The sequence below is a fragment of the Galeopterus variegatus genome, unplaced genomic scaffold (assembly GCF_000696425.1).
Source record: "Galeopterus variegatus unplaced genomic scaffold, G_variegatus-3.0.2 Scaffold236, whole genome shotgun sequence".
Lineage (NCBI taxonomy): Eukaryota > Metazoa > Chordata > Mammalia > Dermoptera > Cynocephalidae > Galeopterus > Galeopterus variegatus.
The window spans coordinates 196,822-216,587 of NW_007726347.1; the positions used below are offsets into that span (position 1 = coordinate 196,822).

Sequence of the window (19,766 nt, forward strand, 5' to 3'; positions counted from 1 at the left end):
TGGGGCCGGAGGGAGGGGCGGGGCGGGGGGCTGCGGCCTCCGGCCTCGGTCCCCGCCCGGGCCACTGCAGAGCCGCGTCCTTGGCGGGAGGGCCGGCCTGGGGGTCCCCTCTTCCCTCGAGTCTGTGGGCGAGCGAGGAAGGACATTCCCGGCGCCGCCTCCCCCTCCTCAGTCTGAGGGAGGCGGGCAGCTAGCTGCGCCCCCCACCCCCATCTCAATATCCAAACGGAAGCGCCAGCCTGGGGTGGCAGGAGGGTTATGGCGGAGGCCAGCAGGGTTTAGGAGGTGGGGGCGAGTGTGGTTTTGTGTCATCTCAGTGCCACCCCCGCGACTTGCACCTGCTGCTCGCATGGTCGGTACGCCCGCCGGGGTGGCGGAGGGCAAGGGGCAGAGAGCCGGTCAGATGCGCCAGGGGGCCTGGATAGTTTCCTCAGGAGCAGATGAGGGCCTGGCTACTCCTAGGACTCCCTGCGCCCGGTTCCCAAGCCCCTTTCAGGGCTTGGTGTTCAGGGCCAGTCCAAACCTGGGCATCTTCGCTAGAGGCATCACCAGGCCTGCTGGTGACTGGGGACAGTTGGACTCGGCTTTGCCTGTTCCCCAGTAAGGACTGCTTTGGAAGGTGGGCTTGGTATTGCCTCATTCTGGGCATGCACCCCTTCCTGTGTCCTAGCCCAGGCTGGCCAGAAATGGGTAGGGAGCAGTGGCAAGAGGTGCCTAGATTCCTGGCATCCAGCTGGCTTCCTGGCCTGGCTCCTGGCTGGTTTACATGCTGTTTCCCTTTTTCCCAGCAGAGTTAGGTCTGGGCTGGTGTGAAACCCCTGGCCTGCTGAGGAATTAAGGAGCAGTGACCCAAGAGGCTGCTCCCTTCTGATGTGTGAGGACACAGCCAATGATGGAGCTCAGAAGCTGGCTTGGGGAACGAAAATCTGGTCCTTGTCCATCCTTTCTTTAGGAAAGGAGCTATATTCCTGGGAGACCCCTGGGCAGGCTCACTGGGTCTGTGAACTTCTGGGGGACTGTGGGTATGATTATATGTGAGAGTGTGGGGTCCTGTTTTGTGGGCTCATAACTTCCAGCCACCCGTTGAATAGGCCCAGGACCCCAACAGGTTGAACCCCACAGATACTTTGGTGGTTCTGGTGGCTCCAAGCTAGAGTATTTGGGAACTGTGGATACCAGGCAGGGGCATGGGCACAGGATATTTCGTGGGTGGTCATGACCCTGAAGCCTTTTCTCAGGGCATGTCATGGGTGGAAGGCCGTGGAGGAGCTATCTGGGGATGGGTGTCCTTACCGCTAGCTGGAAACTATGACTCCCTTTTCCCCAATCATAGGCAGGTCTTGGGATGGAAGGTCTAAGAGAGGACCTTGCCTTCTATGTGTCTGTCCCAGGCTGTTCTGCACCTCCTTTGGTTGGGCATAACAGATGGGGGTTGTGAGGCGAGGATTAGCAGACACCCTATCAGGAGAGCCTGGATTTTAGTGTTGCCTCTGTTTCCAGCTTACTCTGTGACCCATGGCAAGACTTTCTTACTCTGGGCCTCAGCTTCCTCAACTGTGAGGCAAACAAGTTGGAATAGAAATGGTTTTTGAGGGCCTTCCCATCTCCAGATCTGTAATCCTGATTCTGGGGCAGGGGGATGCCAGGCAGCATCAGCAAGGCTGTTGTCCTTTCTGATTGCATTTGAATGTCTGGCTGAAGCCTCTGAATGCCCCATGGCTTGGGGAGGAATGGTGTGTAGCAAATGTGTTAGCCTGGCCAGCTCCTATCCATCCCCAGTCCTCATCTGACAGAGGCATTTGTGCCACAGCTCCCTCCTTTTCCCCTGACCCAGAATACAGATCAGGAAGGCGGTGAAAAGATGAGGTGGGCAGGATGTTGACAGAGTCTTACTCATCCTCCCACCCCAGCACCCAGTGTGGTGTCTAGAACATGGCAGGCAACCCCCCCCCAACCCCACCCCCAGTGTTTGGATGCTGCCAGGACCCCAGCTGGCTGCTAGATACTACCCTGTATCCCAACCCTATGATGTTGTATGCCTCCAACCTAGAATCACAGGCATCCTTACTGATAGGAACCTAGCAGTCTCAGCCTTATGAGTTGGATCGTGGACTTTTTGCAGTTGGTTACTTTGCGGGGGTGGTCATGGAGGTGAGAAGTGAGATGCAACCTGTCTCCAAAGGGTCCCATGTTCCCTCTGCTCCCGGGCCTGGGCACACAGAGAACAAGTGTGAGTATGTTGCAAGGCAGCTGGACGTGGAGTGGCTGCTGTGGCAACTTGTGCCATCTCATCAGGTGCCATCTGTGTCACTGCCTGCCTTGGGAGTCCAAGAGAGGGTCAGGGGTTAGGGAGCTCTGGGGAATGTTTGTTACCCCCTCCCTGCACCTCTTCCCAGCCTGCCACATGGTCTCAGTCCCGAGCTCCCTGGCCCAGCTCTCAAGGGCCCATTCCTCACCCCATGGGCCTCTATCTCAGCCTTTCCATTTTGGCAGCCTAGAGCACAGGGGCGAAAAACTTAAGATGCTCATCCTGTGGGCACCTCGAGTGAGCAGTGTTGGCCACTGGCTGGGGACGTATTACAGGACAACACGCAGGCTCATTTGTCTGTTTGTAATGTAGATTATGGGGTAGGTCAAATGATGAGCTTTTCTTCCTCTTTTTTCTTTTTTGGTGGCTGGCCAGTATGGGGATTCAAGCGCTTGACTTTTATGTCTACCAAATGACCTAACGGGCCAGCCTTCTCTTTTATTGAGGTATATAACTTATGTATGGCAAAGCACCTGCCCCTCAGTGTTCATCCTGATGCATTTCTCCATTTGCATATACCTGTATAGCCACCACACTCTAATCAAGATGTAGAGTGTTTCCATCACTCTAGGGGGCTTCCTTGTGCTCCCTCCCAGTAGTGTCCCCCAAAGTAACCAGCATTCTGACTCTTATCCCCATGGATTGCTCGTGCCTGCTTCCAAGATGGTGGGCTTTTCCCTGTTGTCTATTGAGGATCTGGTCCTTAGCTCAGGAGAGAGAGGCCTGATGCTGGCCTTTCCATGCAGACCTACTGGCCCTAGAGGCCACTAAATGGCTTTGGTGGTGTGATGAATTCACTTTAATAGAAGTCTCTGTGGGGTTGGCACTGGTTAGCATTATCCCCAGATCCCTCCTGCTACCTGCCACACATATCAAACCCACACCCCGATTGTGGAGCCAGAAGCCCAGGGGGAGGGCAGACAAGATACCGAGGAGGCCACCACATCCCTAACCCCCTGTGTTCCCTGTCACTTCTGCCCCAAGTTTGGTCCAAGGAACCTCTTGGGGGCGAGGGTCCCTTAACCTTAAACTGCAATAGTTGTTTGACTTTCAGAGACCTTTCCTGGCCTTTCTGCTTAGGAAACTGGTATAAGGGCTTGGGGACTCCTGCTTGGGTGGACCCAAAGCCACTTGGGCATAGGGAGTAGGTAGAACAGTTAGAGTGGGCTCCCTTTCTGTGTCATCAAGAACTGAGCCAGGGCCGGCCCGGTGGCGCACTGGAGAGTGCGCCGCTTGGGAGTGCGGCGGCGCTCCCGCCGAGGGTTCGGATCCCATGTGGAGACCGGTTCCCGCTCACTGGCTGAGCATGGTGCGGGTGCAACACCGAGGGTTGCGATCCCGTTGCCGGTCAGTAAAAAAGACAAAAAGGAAAAAAAAAATCACTCAATAAAAGTTAGATGTCACTTCTGTCGATTTTCATTTCCCCTCTGTCCCCAGCACCATGAACAGTATCCAGCACAGAGGACACACCAATACGTATTTGCTGATTGATTGCAAGAATTTACTACTTTCTCCTATATATATATATATATATAGTTTTTTTCTCCTATATATATAGTTTTATTTTCTGCAAATATTTACCTGTCAATTGTCTTCCATGCCACATGTGTGTGGGAAAAGCATGGAAAGGTTAATTGCTGTCTAAATTGACCTGCTTTGTGTGAGGAGATGCTGGGCTTTCACTCTGGGGTGAGAAAAGAATTCAGTGACATGCGAAGAGAGGCAGAAGGCCTGACTTGAGCTGGCACCAAGTATGGCCCAGACCAGGACACTGGCCCCTGCCCACTCTTCCTATTTCAGGTCACCATGAAGGGCTGGCAGAGAGTGCCAACCAAATCCTTGGACCACATTCCCTGGATGCTGCTCTCTTGGTCACTGCCATGTCCAGGGGCTCACCAGGTCTGGTCTACTCATGGCCTGGAGCTCGCTGTGGGGCTACTTACTGGCCCTGGATGTGTAGCTAGCCTTTCCAGGTCTGCTGTCTCCGGAGGGCCACAGCCTGGGGTGGAGGCCTCAGCGCAGCCCATTTAGGATCCTGGCCTGGGCGGCTCCCCACTTACAGGAAACCCCACCATTTCAACAAGAGGAATTTAGGCTGCATCATTTCCGGCTTCCTGCCTGGGCCTCTGGAGGTGGTTGGCAGGCAGACCCCTGACCCAGTGGTGTTTGGGAGTGGGGGAGGGAGCTTTCCATGCCTGGAGGGCCTCACTGTTTGGGTGAAGCCAACACAAAAGTGTGCCCTAGGGCTCCCTCTCTTGGCTTGGATGGCTGACCTCTCCTCATGAGCTCCTGGAATCAGCCTCCCAGGAAGGTGTATGGCAGGTACCTTGTGTGTCCTTATGTTTCCCTGTTTTGGGCAGGTCCCTAAAGACCCATAGACTGAAGAGCGTTTTCCTTCACTTCCTATTTCCACGCCTTGTTGGAGGACACTCACTGTGGGCAGAGCTCGGGGTGGGCCCCTGACTCAGTCTCCTCACAGTTTTCCTGAGAACGTTGATGGAAGTACTTGGGGGAAAAGGCCTGAGAATTGCCTTCTGGTTGGGAGAGATTTTTATCACTCCAAGCCTGTCCTTCCCCTGGGGGCGCCATTTCTGGACACCCTGAGCCCTACAGGCAGGGCAGAGAGCTAGCCCCTCCTCCCAGGACAGGGCTTCCTGAGCGGGGTGGGGGCCTGGGCAGAGCACAGTGTCCTGGGAGAAAGGCTCCCTGCCCCCGCTCATGGTGGCACACAATGGCTGCTTTCTCCCCCGTGACCTTTCCGCAGCCTGAGTTGTATGCAGCTGTCTCCTCCCCCTCTGCAGAGGGGCACCATCTCCCCTGCCCTTAAGAAGGACCCCAGGAGCTTCCACCCAGTCCTGGCCCTCCTTGTTTCCAAAGTTCACTTTTCCCCAAGGAGTAGAGAGTGGCTTCCAGGACTCTTGCCCATCTGGGGCTGCAGGACAGAGGGATAGCAGCAAGTGTGGATGTGGCATGATCTCTGGTGTCCGAGTGCCTGGGTCCACATGCCAGCAATTCCACTCATTAGCTGTGTGATCTTGAGGAAGCCCTGTAACCTCTCTGAGCTACTGTTTTCTCATCTGTAAAGCAGGGATGGCATTCCATACCTTGCCCTATAGTTGTAAGAGGCATCATACCTATAGCACCCAGCGAGTACACAGTTGGGTGCTCAATCAAGGTTAGTTACTTTGTTCTGTCCATCCTCCTTAAGAGGGGCTCCAGCTCACACCATCAGTGACGGTGGCAGGAGGCCGGGGCATGAAAGGGCCTCTTGACCACCAGCACAAGGGAACGGCAGGACAGGGCAGGAGGGGCACAACCTGTCAGTGAGGTTCCCACAGAAGCCTGGGTGCAGAAGAGAAAGGAGGGGTGCCTGGGGGTGTCTGGCACATAGCCTCAGGGTCACATCCCTTAGGGGGTTCCTGTCTCCCTATGGAGGGGCTGGGGCAGCAGCCTTGTTCCCTGGTAGTGCTGACTACAGGACAGGAAGCCGTGCCACTAAAAGGGCCCTGGGGGCTGCACATCCCCAAAAGGGCAAGGATTTATAGGAAAGGACAATCTCTGTCACCCTCCAGTTGTGAGCCCTTGGGGACCTCCCTCATTGGGAATCTAGGCATGCTGACGGCCTTAGCCCCTAGGCTGCTGGAGGCTGAGTAAGTGTGTGAGGGGGAAATACAGAGCGTAGTGCAGTGCAAGCCCAGAGCAGGCACTCAGGAGGTCTCGTCTGTTGCCTGGCTCTGGTTGACCTTTGCCCCCACCCCGGCAGACCCAGGCTGGGCATCCATCAGCAGGGGTGTGCTGGTGTGTGACGAGTGCTGCAGCGTGCACCGGAGCTTGGGACGCCACATCTCCATTGTCAAGCACCTTCGCCACAGCGCCTGGCCTCCCACGCTGCTGCAGGTACAGGGCTGGGCTGGGCGGCTCTTCCTGCCCCGCAGGCGGAACGTGGGCATATTTCCCCCACATCCACATACACACCTGTCTGGAATACGCAGCACCCACCTGGGACAGAGCCTAATCCTGATCCTTTCCACCCATCCACTCACCCCAGAGAGGACACTCTCACCCTGGCTCTGCTGCTTACTAGCTTGGCCACATCACGTTGGCACACTCACCACACGATCTGAGTGCTAAGCGGTATCCATGTCTCTGGGTGGCCCGAATGGATGATGACGTGACAGTGCCAGGCATACAGTTGGTCCCTTCGGTACTGTTTCCAGCCACGCTGGCCGCAGCAGGCTTGAGAAGTGTTTCCCCCAATGCCCGGCATGCAGTGGGCATTCTCTCACTTGGCTTCTCTTCCCCGCAGATGGTGCACACGCTGGCCAGCAACGGGGCCAACTCCATCTGGGAGCACTCTCTGCTGGACCCCGCACAAGTGCAGAGTGGCCGGCGCAAAGCCAACCCCCAAGACAAAGTCCAGTGAGCAGGGCTGGAGGGGTGGTAGTCAGGGGCTGCCATCTGGCACAGAGGCCCAGGTGACCAGCCTCTCCCACTCTGCTCCCCATTCCTTCCTGTGTGCCCCATGCAGCCCCATCAAGTCAGAGTTCATCAGGGCCAAGTACCAGATGCTGGCGTTTGTGCATAAGCTTCCCTGCCGGGACGATGACGGAGTCACCGCCAAAGACCTCAGCAAGGTTTGAGGGGCCCCACAACAGATGGGTGGGCCTCTTCTCTTCCTCCTACCCACAATGCCAAAGGCCTCTCCTTTGTCACCACTGAGCCCTAGGTACCAAAGGCAGCCAGGTCAGGGGAAAACAATGGGCACAGTGTAGGGACAAGATTGCTCGGTCAAGCTGTGTGTGGCCAAGGCTCCTCAGGTCCCAAGTGAACACACAAGGCTAGAATCCCCCAGCTGCCACCTGAAAACTGGGAGACATTGGGGCAGTTGCTTGGTCTCCAAGAGCCTCAGTTTCCTCACCTGTAAAATTGGAAGGCAATCACTCTATCTACCTCATAGAGAATATCTGTTCCAAGCAGAGCACACAGCACGTGGTGGATGGTGACTGATGGCAGCTGTAATTAATTAGCATTAACTCGTAGTGGGAAGCCCTCTGTCCTCCCTGAAATGGCCCCATTTCAGCTGGGCCCCTTGGAGCTGGCAGGAGTCCCAGGAACAGCCTGAAGTAGGTGTAGCTTGGGGTTGGGGTGCGCCTCATGGACACGCGTACTTATCGTGCACTCTGCTCCTTGCAGCAACTGCACTCAAGCGTGCGGACAGGCAACCTGGAGACATGTCTGCGCCTGTTATCCCTGGGCGCCCAGGCCAACTTCTTCCACCCAGAGAAGGGCACCACACCTCTGCACGTGGCTGCCAAGGCAGGGCAGACACTGCAGGCTGAGCTGCTCGTGGTGTATGGGGCTGACCCTGGCTCCCCCGATGTTAATGGCCGCACACCTATTGACTATGCCAGGTGAGGGTCAGCTGCAGGGTGAGGCTCGGGTGGCAGGGGAGTGGGCTGCTGCTGCAGAGCTGAGTCACATCCTCTCCCACAGGCAGGCGGGGCACCATGAACTGGCAGAGAGGCTAGTTGAGTGCCAGTACGAGCTCACTGACCGGTTGGCCTTCTACCTCTGTGGACGCAAGCCAGGTGAGCAGAGTATGGCTGGGCCAGGCAGGTGGGACCCAGACACACCCAGCAGCAGGTGCCATGGTGACAAAGCGGCTGGGGAACAGCGTTGCTAGGCAACTAGCTTCTGTGAAATTGCTGCAGGCTCTGGGCTGCTGCACATTGGGGCTGGGGAGTGGGGGTGGGCATAACTTCCAGCCAGCTCCCAGTGCTCTTGGGGGTGGCCTGCCTTCCTCCCTTTCCCGTGACACTTCTGGGTGCCAAACCCTGCTCATGGTGGTGAGGTGGGCTCCCAGCTGCTGAGGCTACCCAGCACCAGTGACTTGGCATTTTTATTTTTGTTCAGATCACAAGAATGGGCATTACATCATCCCACAGATGGCTGACAGGTGAGTGCTCACCTGATGCCCCTTCCCAGAGGCTATTGGATGCCATGTGGGTACCTGACCCCAAGAGCTCCCACCTTCACACTCCCTAGGCTTCAGCTAGCTGGGACCCCATCCCCACCCCCACCCCCAGGGGCTAGAGGCATAGGCATTTCACAGCCTAGTCCTCACTCCTAATGCTAGGCCCCAGGCAGGTTGAAATGTCAGCTCAGCATGTGGCCTGCACAGCTTGAGCCCCATGACTGTCAAGTATGTGGAGGCCTTCGGTGCAAGAAAAGACCCCAGGCTAGGAGTGTAGACCACTGGGTTCTGTCCAGGCAGCACTGACCCAACGGTAAAGTCTTTAGACAAGCATCTGCTCTTCACTGAAAAGAAGGGTGGGCTCCAGTGATTTGACTGACTTTGGGACTACTGGCCGGGCCTCTGTGGCATATCAGAAGTTGGGCAGGTGTCTGAGGGTGGGGTACTAATGAGTGTTTCTGCCTCTGATCTGAGAGGTCCCAAGCGCCCAGGCAGTGGAGGATACCCCCACCCCGACCCACCTCACGTGACAAATGCTGGCACCACCTGGTGGCCACCTCTGACAGCCGCATCTTCATGCCAGGCTGTGCCTGCTGGCCTGGGTCTGGAGGGAGGAGGCTCTCTCCCTCCCCAAGGGCGTTTGTGGACAGATGCGGATAGTCAGGCCTAGGCAACTCAGATCCCTAAACCAGGACCTCCTCAGTTCTAAGACGCCAACATCTCCCTCTCCCCCACTTCTCTGGCCTCATTCTGCCTGGTGCGTGTGTGTGTGTGTGTGTGCACGTGTGTGTAGTAAACACACCCACATATGAACATACAGTGAATTGTTAACCAGCTGCTGCTCTTGGCACTGGGGACACAGAGGTAACAGACACGATCCCCGCCCTTGAGGAGCTCACAGTCTAGCAGGGAGGCAGCCTAGTCAGGCTGTCCATTACAGGGGGGGCAGCAAGAGGGGCAGAGGCCTAGAGTTTACAAATGCTATGCCAGGAAGGGCAGGCTGCTCGTGGGGCTGGATCATAATGTGAGAGGCAGGGGGAGGCAGGGGATCCCAGGGGGAAGGCTGGAGTAGAGTCAGGTGAGAGAATGACAAGCCCCGTGAGCTTCAACAAGAACTGTGACCAGCACAGAGAGTTCTGAGCATGAGTGTATGGAGTCAGGTCTGCTGCTTACTGGCTGTGTGACTTGAGGCAGGCTTCTTAACCTCTCCGAGCCTTGGTTACCTCACCCAGAAGTGGAGGGGACAGTATCTACTTTTCAGGGCTGTTGAGAGGATTAAATAAGATAATACATGCAAAGCACCTTTTTTAAGTAAGCTTTTTAATGAAGTGTGAGGTGTACCATGTTTTAAAGGCATGAGCCAGATGTGTCAAAAAGATCACCAGGCTGCTAGGTGGAAAAAAGATTGCAGGGGCAAGACTGGAAGTGCAGAGATGGATTAAGAAAGTGTTGAGAAAGCCTCGGCAAGAGGAAACAATGGCAGAACCTGGAGGCATTGGCTAGGACTTGAAGGTGAAGGAGACTTCAGGTGTCCCTCAAGCTGCTGACTTTGGTGCTGCCTGAGCAGTCATTGAGAGAAAGAGGAGGGGCAGGCTGGGGGCGTGAGAGGAGTCCAGTTTCACACACTTGGGGCCAGGGGTTTGTGGGGGTGTGGGTCTGAGCTTGATGTGAGGAGGCGTGTGCTACTCTGCTCCTGGGTAATTGCTGCCTCTATCCTGTTCCTCCCTCTGCTGCCTTTCTCTGGACTTAGATCTCGGCAAAAGTGCATGTCTCAGAGGTATATCGTGCCTGTGGGGCAGCAGGCTTTGGAGGTTGGGGAGGGCAGGGAGGCACTTGGTGTGTGGCATCTGGGGTGTTGTCTCCTGGGGAATCCCTGCATGTCTGGGAGGTTACTAGCAGGAGCCTGGCCACCTCTTATGTCCACTCTCTCCCCCTCCTCTGCCTTCTCCCCATTCCCATCTCCCCCCTTCGTCTGCAGCCTGGACCTGTCCGAGTTGGCCAAAGCTGCCAAGAAGAAGCTGCAGGCGGTGAGTCTGCTCAGACCAGCCCCTAACGCTTGGAGTGGCCCCCATCTCTGACCCCCCACACCTCTCTGTTGCTTCCCCTTCCTCTGACCTGATATCCTTTGCCAAGTCTCTGACCTGCCCCCTCACTAGCCTCACCAGTCGCCTTTCTCTGACCTCCCCAACCCCTTGTCTTTGACCTTGGATCTGGCCTCCCTTCTGTCCTCTCCCACCTTGGAGCTTGCCACACAGACCACTGCCCCATTTTCCACTTCTGAGACTGTAGGGGCTGGACGGCACAAGGGACATCAGCCATTCCCCACGTCTCGCAACATCCTGGTGAGATGGACTGGTTGGCACTGGGGGCCAACTGATCCGACCAAACCCGTGGCTCCCTCTCTGCCTCCAGCTCAGCAACCGACTTTTTGAGGAACTCGCTATGGACGTGTATGACGAGGTGGATCGAAGGGAAAATGATGCAGGTGAGTTGGGGGGGTGGGGGTGTTAGAGTCCTGGGCAGATGGGGCAAGAGCACCTACACTGCTGGGGCAGGGCTGGCACCTGGCGTCTGTCTCTGGTCCTTTAGTGGGACTAAGAAGGGATGCCTTCAGATAAGCCCTGCCAGCAGTGAGCCCTCCTGGGCAGCGTCCCCAGCTGGGCACAGGGCAGAGCGTGCCGAGCTGCAGGCAGCCAGCCAGCTCCCCCAAGCCCCACCCGCCAACTGGTGCTCATCTCTGCTCTGGCTGCCTCCCACTTTGGCTATCTCCCCAGCCCTGCTCCGCCCCCTGCATCACTCCTTCCTGGCCACAGCCAGATTCCAGCCCAAACTCTGGGTCTGGACTTGTGGGACTGGCCTTGTTCTGTTCGTCAGCCCCCAGCTGGCCTCTCCCAGCCTTGCCCTTACCCAGCCCAGCTCAGCAGGCCTGAAGACCACCCCTATTTTGAACCACAGTGCTCGGTGGGCATGGGGAGGAGCTGGGAAGGCTGTACTCAGCGCTTCCCCACCTCCACCCGTAGGCCAGGCCACTGTGGATGACCTGCTCCCTGTCCCTCCCCCACAGTGTGGCTGGCTACCCAAAACCACAGCACCCTGGTGACAGAGCGCAGTGCAGTGCCCTTCCTGCCTGTTAACCCTGAATACTCAGCCACACGGAATCAGGTGAGGGGCTGGGTAGGGGGCCTGGGGCGGTTTCCTCTCTTCCTGGGGTCGCCAGCTCTGTGAGCCTGTCCTTCCTCAGCCTGCTGTGGCTGGGGCCTGGGCCAGCACACCACGCCTTGATGAGGCCTTTCTCAAGGCCCAGCTGGCAGTAGATTTGGGAGTGGGGAAGAGGCCGTTCCTTGGCGCACTTGGTAAACAGCCTCTGGTGGGTGCTCCAGCCTTTTCCGAAGAGCTCCCTTAGGTGCCCTGATTCAGAATCATGCCCCAGCCTGGCCTAGAGGAGGCCTTGGCTGCTGACTGGCCAGGTAAAGTTGGTCTGGGAGTTTTTAGCCATGGTTACATCAGACAGGAGGGCGTTGTCAGCCATGAGGCTCCCCTCATGCCAGCCTGGCCCTTTCTGCCTTGCAGGGGCGACAGAAGCTGGCCCGCTTTAATGCCCGAGAGTTTGCCACTTTGATCATTGACATTCTCAGTGAGGCCAAGCGAAGACAGCAGGGCAAGAGCCTGAGCAGCCCCACAGGTGGGTGGACATGGGCAGGTGTGGGCGCCATCCCAGGGTCTTCTCTTTCATGGCTCCTTCTGCGGGGGCGTTGTGGGAAAGAGGTTGTGTGTCTGAGTGAGCATTGACTGACAGGCCTGATGTCTCTAGACAACCTTGAGCTATCTGCACGGAACCAGAGTGACCTCGACGACCAGCACGACTACGACAGCGTGGCCTCTGATGAGGATACAGACCAGGAGCCTCTGCGCAGCGCTGGTGCCACTCGGAACAACCGTGCCCGGGTCTGACCACTGTCCCTCCCACCCATTTTTCTGTATACCCATCCTGGGCCTCCATCAGGGCCCAGCTCTGTCTTCTTGTAGACCAGGGGCATTGGGGACAAGTGGGCTGGTCACTGCCTCTATAGCAGCCCCTGAGGGCATCTGCTCCCCTGCCCCGATGGCTGACTGGCTGTGTCTCTCTCTGCAGAGCATGGACTCCTCTGACCTGTCCGATGGGGCCGTGACGCTGCAGGAGTACCTGGAGCTGAAGAAGGCCCTGGCCACCTCTGAGGCAAAAGTGCAGCAGCTCATGAAGGTCAACAGTAGCTTGAGCGATGAGCTGCGGAGGCTGCAGAGGGAGGTGAGGACTGCAGCCTCAGTGGGAGTGGGGGTGCTCCCAGGACCCTGGGAGGTAGGATCACCCTGTCCCAGAGGCAGGGGAGCCTGCCTGGAGCCAGAGTTTGACACCACTGTGTGCACTCCCAGATCCACAAGCTGCAGGCGGAAAACCTGCAGCTCCGGCAGCCACCAGGGCCTGTGCCCACACCTCCACTCCCCAGCGAGCGAGCAGAACACACAGCCATGGGGCCTGGTGGCAGCTCTCACCGCAGGGACCGTCAGGCCTTCTCCATGTATGAGCCAGGCTCTGCCCTGAAGCCCTTTGGGGGTCCACCTGGGGACGAGCTCAGCACGAGACTACAGCCTTTCCACAGCACTGTGAGTTGCCTGTGGGTCTCAAGGGATGAGGAAACAGAGGGATGGGGCCACCACAGGCCTGCCATGACGCCCACTGTGCTAACACCCCTAGGAACAGGAGGATGACACCATTTATTCGGTGCACGTTCCTGCCGGCCTTTACCGGGTAAGCAGAGCCTGGGCAAGGTGGGTCCATATCAGCCTGTAGGTTCTGATCCTGGTGGGTGTCCAGCTCTGTGCTAGGCTGCAGATGATTAGACATGCCACATCCCCGCCCCCACTGTGGGCAAGCTAGAAGGTGGGGGGTGGGGAGGAGGGGAGACTGACTCTAGCCTTGCCCTGGGTTTCAGATCCGGAAGGGGGTGTCTGCCTCAGCTGTGCCCTTCACTCCCTCCTCCCCACTGCTGTCATGCTCCCAGGAAGGAAGCCGCCACCCGGTAATGTTTCCAGACCCAGTGCCCAAGGGACGGGCTGAGGGCTGTGTGGGTCCAGGAATGTGCACTCACCTCCCACCCTGTCTCTACCCTCCAGAGCAAGCTTTCCCGCCACGGCAGTGGTGCCGACAGCGACTATGAGAACACACAAAGTGGGGACACACTGCTTGGGTGAGGCACCCTTGGGTCTCAACCCCAGCCCTGCACACACACCCCCGAGGGGCGAGGTTGGGAGGGCCCCAGGGTGTCTGTGAGGGCATAGGTGAGTAGTTCCAGGGCTGGAACATCTCTCTCTTTTTCAAACCCGGACCTCAGGCTGGAAGGGAAGAGGTTTCTAGAGCTGGGCAAGGAGGAGGACTTCCACCCAGAGTTGGAAAGCCTGGATGGAGACCTAGACCCTGGGCTTCCCAGCACAGAGGATGTTATCCTGAAGACAGAGCAGGTCACCAAGAACATACAGGAATTGTTGCGGGCAGCCCAAGAGTTCAAGCACGACAGGTATGGGGTGGGGAGCAGGCTCCTATCAGCTTCAGGGTGGTGCTAGAAGGCTGGAGAGGGGCCCATGTTCTACCGTCCCTGGGAAACTTCTGGACAAGCCCCGATTTATACCCTCCTCTCTCCCCCACAGCTTTGTGCCCTGCTCAGAGAAGATCCACGTGGCTGTGACCGAGATGGCCTCTCTCTTCCCAAAGGTACAGGGAACAGAAGAGAAGAGTGGGAGGGGGAGGGCCTTTGGGTGGGGCAGACGGGTGGAGACCCGGACACGCTGGGCCATGATCAGTGCCATGGCTTAAAGTCCAAGGACCAGCCTCATTCCTCCCTCTAGAGGCCAGTGCTGGAGCCCGTGCGCAGCTCACTGCGGCTGCTCAATGCCAGCGCCTATCGGCTGCAGAGCGAGTGCCGGAAGACCGTGCCGCCAGAGCCTGGGGCCCCCGTGGACTTCCAGCTGCTGACTCAGCAGGTGATCCAGTGCGCCTATGACATCGCCAAGGCTGCCAAGCAGCTGGTCACCATCACCACCCGAGAAAAGAAGCAGTGACCACTCTCCCTACACCATCACCCGTGCCCTGGGACCTCACTGGCCATGGGAGCTGGGCCACTCCAGACACTAATCCCCACCCCAAAAGAGCCACTGGCACAAGTGCCCTTAGTGCTGCCACTCTCCCCTGGCAGCCAGGCGCCCTGGTGCCCACCCCCCCTTAAGTCCCCAAGGATGGGGAGGTGGGGTGGCCGGAGCTTCTGTCCCCCACATTCCATGCACCTCCCCCTGTACATAGCATCCCCTCCCTTCCAGCGTGCGGGAGCCTACAAAGCATCACTCCCAGCCCCTCGCCCTCTGGGGCACCCTCAGCAAAGGGTTGGTGGGGACACTCCAAGCGGGGCAGCTCCCCCTACATGCACCCCACCCCCATGAGCCAGTTCAGCCCTATTGGGGGCTGAGCGGGGGCATCCCCCTCCTTTGTACATATTCTCTGGATGTCCCTGCCTTGTAGCCACCAGCCCTCTTGCTGCTCTCTCCTTTAATGCCAAATGGCCCCTGCCTAGGACATAGGCCTCAACCTGTGTGCCGGGGTCCCCAGCAGCAAACACTGGAAAATCTTTTTTTCTCTATTCTCCCCACCCCTTAATTTTAACTTTGTGGTAACTGAGTGTTCCTGCGTGCCTGCGTGTGAGTGTGCGGGCGGCAGTGCCGTTCCGGAGGCCTGGTCCATCTGGAGTTTTGAGGGGTGAGAAGACCAGAGCAGTGTGGGGGGTCAGCCTCCCTCCCCCACCTGGGGCCAGGGACTGCCAGGGTCCCCCACTGTGGTCCTGCCCACTGCCTCTTCTCATTGCTGCCCCCACTTCTCTATGAACTTAGAATGGGAATCACTCCCCTCCATCTCTCCCCTCCCTCGTGGAGGGGGATGTGTGGCTGGCTGGGGTGAGGATGGAGCACCTGAGCCTGGGGCTGGCTCCCCAGGGTCCCCAACTCAGCTGGTGGCTGTGGAGCTGAAAGCCCCCTCCCCGTAACCTCTGCAAGGCCAGCACCCACCGTCACTCCCTGCACCTGCTGTGGTCCCACCCTCTGCAGGCCCAGGAGCCTGGCTGCAGCCTGGGAAGGCTGGAGAGGCAGACTGCAGCACCTGCAGGCCCTTCTCCCCACTCCACCTCTTCCCCAGGGGGCCAGGCCCTACCTGTGTGGTGGTGGGTGGGCTGTCAGGTGGTGTGTCATGTACATTTGTATCAAAAATAAATAAGTGACCATGTGCTGTGTCTGGCCCTTAGAGGATTGGACGGGAGCTGGGGGTGGAAGTCATGAGAGGACCCAGCCTGGCAAGGTGTGAAGCACTGTAAAGTGCAGGTGCCTGAAGACCCCTGTTCTACGGAGGCCCCTGTGCGGGGAACAGCTGTCTTAGAAGAGGCACTTGGAAGTAATGTTTCAGTAACACCACTGTCTGTCTCACTGACACTCCCAAAATCCCACGTCTAAAGCCAAGCTGGCCAGAGGAGGCAGGTTGGCGATGGCCCAACCTGACTTTCCGAAACACAACCTAGGTGGCGTAGGACTCGTGTCCCAGTGGGAGTGTGTCTATGTGGCAGGTGCATAAGCTCAACTCCAGACTCTACTAAAATAATTTAATTAGAAATACAGGGAGTTTTGGCAAGGAGGCAGAGACAGCTCCTGTTTCTCCCCTTGGCCACCCTCTCCCAGCGACAGATGCGTGAGGCTTTGCAAGACTCAGGCAGGGTCGCTCAGTCGGCCACCAGAGGGCGTCTCTGCACACGGTCCACGTGGCATCCGGGCGGGAGAAGGAGCCCGGCTGGGGCAGGTCAATCCGAGCTATCCACATCAGGGCCGCTGTCCGGTGTGGCTGGGAGGAGGGGTCTCCGGCGGGAGCGCTTGACCCGGCGTGGGAGCATCAGCAGCCTCCGCTTCAGCACAGCTGTGGGCAGGGTGGCAGGCAGTCAAGAAAAGGGCGGGCAGGGGAGCTGGGGGGCTGGGCAGGGCTGGTGGGTAGGGAGGGAATGTCTCACCAGCCACTGTGTCCTGGCTGTCAGCTGTGGGCCCCCAATAGATGCTCTCCCCCCGTCGGAAGTTTCGGTGCAGCCGGGTGCAGAGCGTGGCCAGAGTGAGCAGCACCAACAGGAAGGTCAGGGCCATGGCAGCCCAGGCGGCCTCCTCTGTTCGTGGGGTGGGGCCCCGGGCTGCTCCTGGAGATGCTGCTGCACGGGGGGCTGGTGATGCCTGACCTGGACAGGCACAGCCCCCTGGGCTGCCTTGCCTATTGGGCACCTGAGCCTCTGTCCTGGAGCTGGCATTGCCTCCAGGCTCCCTGGAAGGCAGGGAGACAGTGGGCACAGATAGGGCATTACCCTCTTCCCCCAGGGCTCCCAACATGGGCTGCTTGGCCTTCAAGCTCTGCAGAAAAGCAGAGGGAAACCTCAGGGCAGGAGTGGGCTGGAGACCAAGGGCAGCCCGCAGCCCCCGCCTCTTGGCAACACTGGGAGAGGGCTGCCTGGGCTCTCTAGATGTCACCTCTGCACCAGGGGGCCGCCAGCTCCGCAGAGCAAAAGCCAAAGCTGAAGTCTAAGGGGAGAAGAGACAGCAGTCACCTCTGTCCTGCTCAGATAACCCAATGACCCCACAACCAACCAAACCTGGGCCCAGCACCCCTCACCTGCACACACCCTCTCTGGCACAGCCTCCCTCTACCCAGGCTTGGCACCAAGGGAGAAGGCACAGGAAGGCTGTCAGAGTGGAACCACGTTTTCTTCTTCCTCTGCCTCCTCCGCCGCCTCCTCTTCAGCCAGTGGGTAGCCCAGGCTGGCTCTACCCATGCCATCTCCAGCACAGCTCCCCATGCTGTCAGCACCAGGGGCTACAAAAGGATGGCACTGTTAGAGCTAAGATGAAGGTGAGGGGCTAGCAAGAGGCAGCCCCGGAATCTCCCTTTCCCTGCACATGGGGCTGCAGCCTTCTGCCTGTGCCAGACAGCGGCCTTTCACCAGCCACTTACCCGATCCTGAGTAAGGGTGGAGTCAGGGGTGAGTGAGGGCTTAGCCACACAAATGTGGGCAAGGAGGGCAAGCTGGACCTTCAGCCAGGGGTGAGCACAGGGATGGTACAGGAAGGTGACATCCTCAACCTGGAGGAAAGGCACAGACATCAAGCTAGGCCCAGGTCCCTCCCACAGACTCTCAAGATCCCCCATCCTGGACAGCCAGTTTAAAGGGACTCCCAGGATGGAGAGATGGCCCTTCCACCATCAGGGTCCAGGAAAGAATGGAGGGCCCTGGGTACTGGCATGCACTCCCTCTTGCCTCTGAGTGTGCCTTTCATCCCTCCTCCATCAAGTCCCACCCCTCAAAATTCACAGCCTCCAAGACCGCATGCCTGGGTAACCTTGTCAGACTCTGACCACACTCTTTAGCTATATTTCTCTGCACCCGCAACGATGGCTCTACAAGTCCCCAGTCTAGACTGTAAGCAACCCCCAAATGAAGACAAGGTCTTCTATTTATCAATCCGATCTATATAGTCAATCTCCAAAGAGCATCCAAGAACAGGGCACGCAGACAGCAGGCGCACAATCTCAGGAGGGAAACACTCCATCAATCATTAGTTGTTCTTTGATTGAGCTGACCTCATGCTCAGCGCTGTGCTAGATGCTGCAGGAGATGCTGAAAGAGAACTCCCGGACTCCGCTTGCAGGGAATGTGTAAGAAACTCAGGGAAACAACTAATACAAATGAAAGAGCAAACTAATAAAATTCAAAGCGCTTAGTTGCTTAATTAAAATAGACAGGTTATAATAGACAGGAATTTGGAGAAGGCATAAATAAAGGCTGACACGGTCAGGCAAGGGCTCAAGGGGGAGCTGACTCCCGCACTGGGCTGTGAGGACGGATGGGGATGGATGGCAGTAGGGACGGAGCTGCATGCTTCAGGTCAGGATAGGTCAGGTGTGGAGGAGAATTAAACAGGAGCAAAGGTGCGGTGGTGGCAATGAGGCTGGCACTCACTTGTGTGGTGAACAGACCAACACGACTAGAGAGGAACAAAGATTTAGAGAGGAAGCTGGGTAGTGTGGCCATGATAAGGTGGGAAATAAGGAACCACCGACAGTTTCTGAACAGTGGAACGACTTAATGAAAGGGCTGTTTGAGGAAAAGAATCAGGTAGGTGGCCTGAGGCAACATCTCTGGGCCTGGAGCTATTACAGAGGATCAAAAAAAGTTACATATTTCACAGGGACAGGGAAGCTATCTAACCTACGGCAATGAAGACAGAGAGGCAGCCGTGCAAGCTGAACCCAGTTTGGAGCCCAGTAACCTGAGGCACGCTCCTTACACAATACAGCTTTGTACTTCCCAAAGTGCTGTCACACACGTTCGTTCACTCCTCACAGGTAGGGATAGAAAATATCCTCTTTTACAGAAAACTGGGGCCCAGAAAGTCAGGAGACTTCCTGCAGCCACACAGGGGAGTTCGGGTGCTGGGTGTTTTTCCTACTACCTTCAGAGCTGCATTTGCAGCCTCTTGTTCACACAGCCAGCTGCCCGACAGCATTCCTGACACAGCACTGCAGAGGACAGGGCCTATGCCTCATTGTCCCGGGGCTGATCTGTCCTGGGGTGGGGAACCAGAAACTTCCCTTCTTCTGAGAGAAGTGGTAAGGAATAGAGCCTGCAAGGAGCTCGCTGTCTCCATGTGTGGTCCCAAGGATGGATCCCTGCTTGAACTTACCTGCCCTGGGCTCGCCTTTGTGTAGGTCACTCTTGGTGACACCTATACATGGGGAAAGAAGAGAACTTAGAGGAGCTGGGGGACTGTGTGTGTGGAGTGCGGAGGGACAGCAGGCCCCAAGTGCCAGGCAAGGATGAAGAAGTTGGCGACTGAGGGCAGGAGGAACAGGCAGAGGTCCCCAGAGGGTGACTGCGAGGGTGCAGCGAGGCCAGAGTGGGACTGGGCTACCCCTTCACATCCTCTCTCCCTCGGCCCTCCAGCGGTCCTACCTGTGGGGGCAGAGGCCACGGGCCCTCGGGACAACGGGCTTCCGCCTCCTCCGCCGACCCAGCCACCACCTGTAGGTACCAGGCGTAAGCTGAGGTTTCGGCGGGGGCCCTGCCATCTCCCCCCCAGGCCCAGCCCGCCAGCGGGGGGACTCCTAGTCCACTCCCTCCAGGACGAACTTTCGGCAAAGCGCTTTGAGATCCCGGGCCGAAGCCTTCCCAGGAGCGGGTGGCCTTACCTCATCGGGACCCAGGAGCCCCGCCAGGGTTGCCAGCACCAGCAAGTGGGGCGAAGGCGGAGGAGGCGCCATCCCAGCCCGCCCGGCCCGGCCCGCGGCCCCGCCAGCTACGGAGCGCGCGCCTCCCCGCTGGCCCCTGCGCCCCCGCGCCGCCCGCAGGCCCACGTAGAACCCGGGCTCGCGCGCGCCGTGCATAA

At 57.9% G+C, this 19,766-nt stretch overlaps 2 protein-coding genes across 2 annotated transcripts in view; one reads left to right on the plus strand and one right to left on the minus strand.

Moving 5' to 3' along the window:
- The first annotated feature begins 6,048 nt into the window (after nt 1-6,048).
- On the plus strand, nt 6,049-15,583 carry GIT1 (G protein-coupled receptor kinase interacting ArfGAP 1). The gene is made up of 19 exons (XM_008566341.1): nt 6,049-6,205; nt 6,615-6,727; nt 6,837-6,942; nt 7,502-7,719; nt 7,802-7,896; nt 8,222-8,264; nt 10,261-10,309; nt 10,695-10,767; nt 11,347-11,444; nt 11,853-11,964; nt 12,094-12,227; nt 12,415-12,567; nt 12,693-12,923; nt 13,015-13,068; nt 13,253-13,339; nt 13,434-13,507; nt 13,652-13,834; nt 13,965-14,028; nt 14,163-15,583. Exons 2-19 carry the CDS (start codon nt 6,615-6,617, stop codon nt 14,373-14,375), a joined length of 2,100 nt encoding a protein of 699 aa, XP_008564563.1. The 5' UTR covers nt 6,049-6,205; the 3' UTR covers nt 14,376-15,583.
- A 355-nt stretch (nt 15,584-15,938) lies between these two features.
- The window catches only part of TP53I13 (tumor protein p53 inducible protein 13), a 4,361-nt gene continuing 533 nt past the window's right edge, over nt 15,939-19,766 (minus strand). Inside the window, exons 2-7 of the mRNA XM_008566363.1 lie at nt 19,334-19,569; nt 19,065-19,106; nt 17,335-17,463; nt 16,996-17,196; nt 16,352-16,904; nt 15,939-16,260 (exon numbers count right to left, since the gene is read on the minus strand). Of these exons, the coding sequence (XP_008564585.1) occupies nt 16,148-16,260; nt 16,352-16,904; nt 16,996-17,196; nt 17,335-17,463; nt 19,065-19,106; nt 19,334-19,569 (1,274 nt within the window). The 3' untranslated portion in view covers nt 15,939-16,147. The remainder of the gene's footprint in view (nt 16,261-16,351; nt 16,905-16,995; nt 17,197-17,334; nt 17,464-19,064; nt 19,107-19,333; nt 19,570-19,766) is intronic.

What these genes read in the sequence shown, in the direction of transcription:
- GIT1 (XM_008566341.1), top strand. Translation starts at nt 6,615, where the DNA reads ATGGTGCACACGCTGGCCAGCAACGGGGCCAACTCCATCTGGGAGCAC. An exon ending in ACACCTATTGACTATGCCAG is followed by an intron (nt 7,720 to 7,801) that starts GTGAGGGTCAGC and finishes CCTCTCCCACAG; the next exon opens with GCAGGCGGGGCACCATGAAC. An exon ending in TGGCCTCTCTCTTCCCAAAG is followed by an intron (nt 14,029 to 14,162) that starts GTACAGGGAACA and finishes TCCTCCCTCTAG; the next exon opens with AGGCCAGTGCTGGAGCCCGT.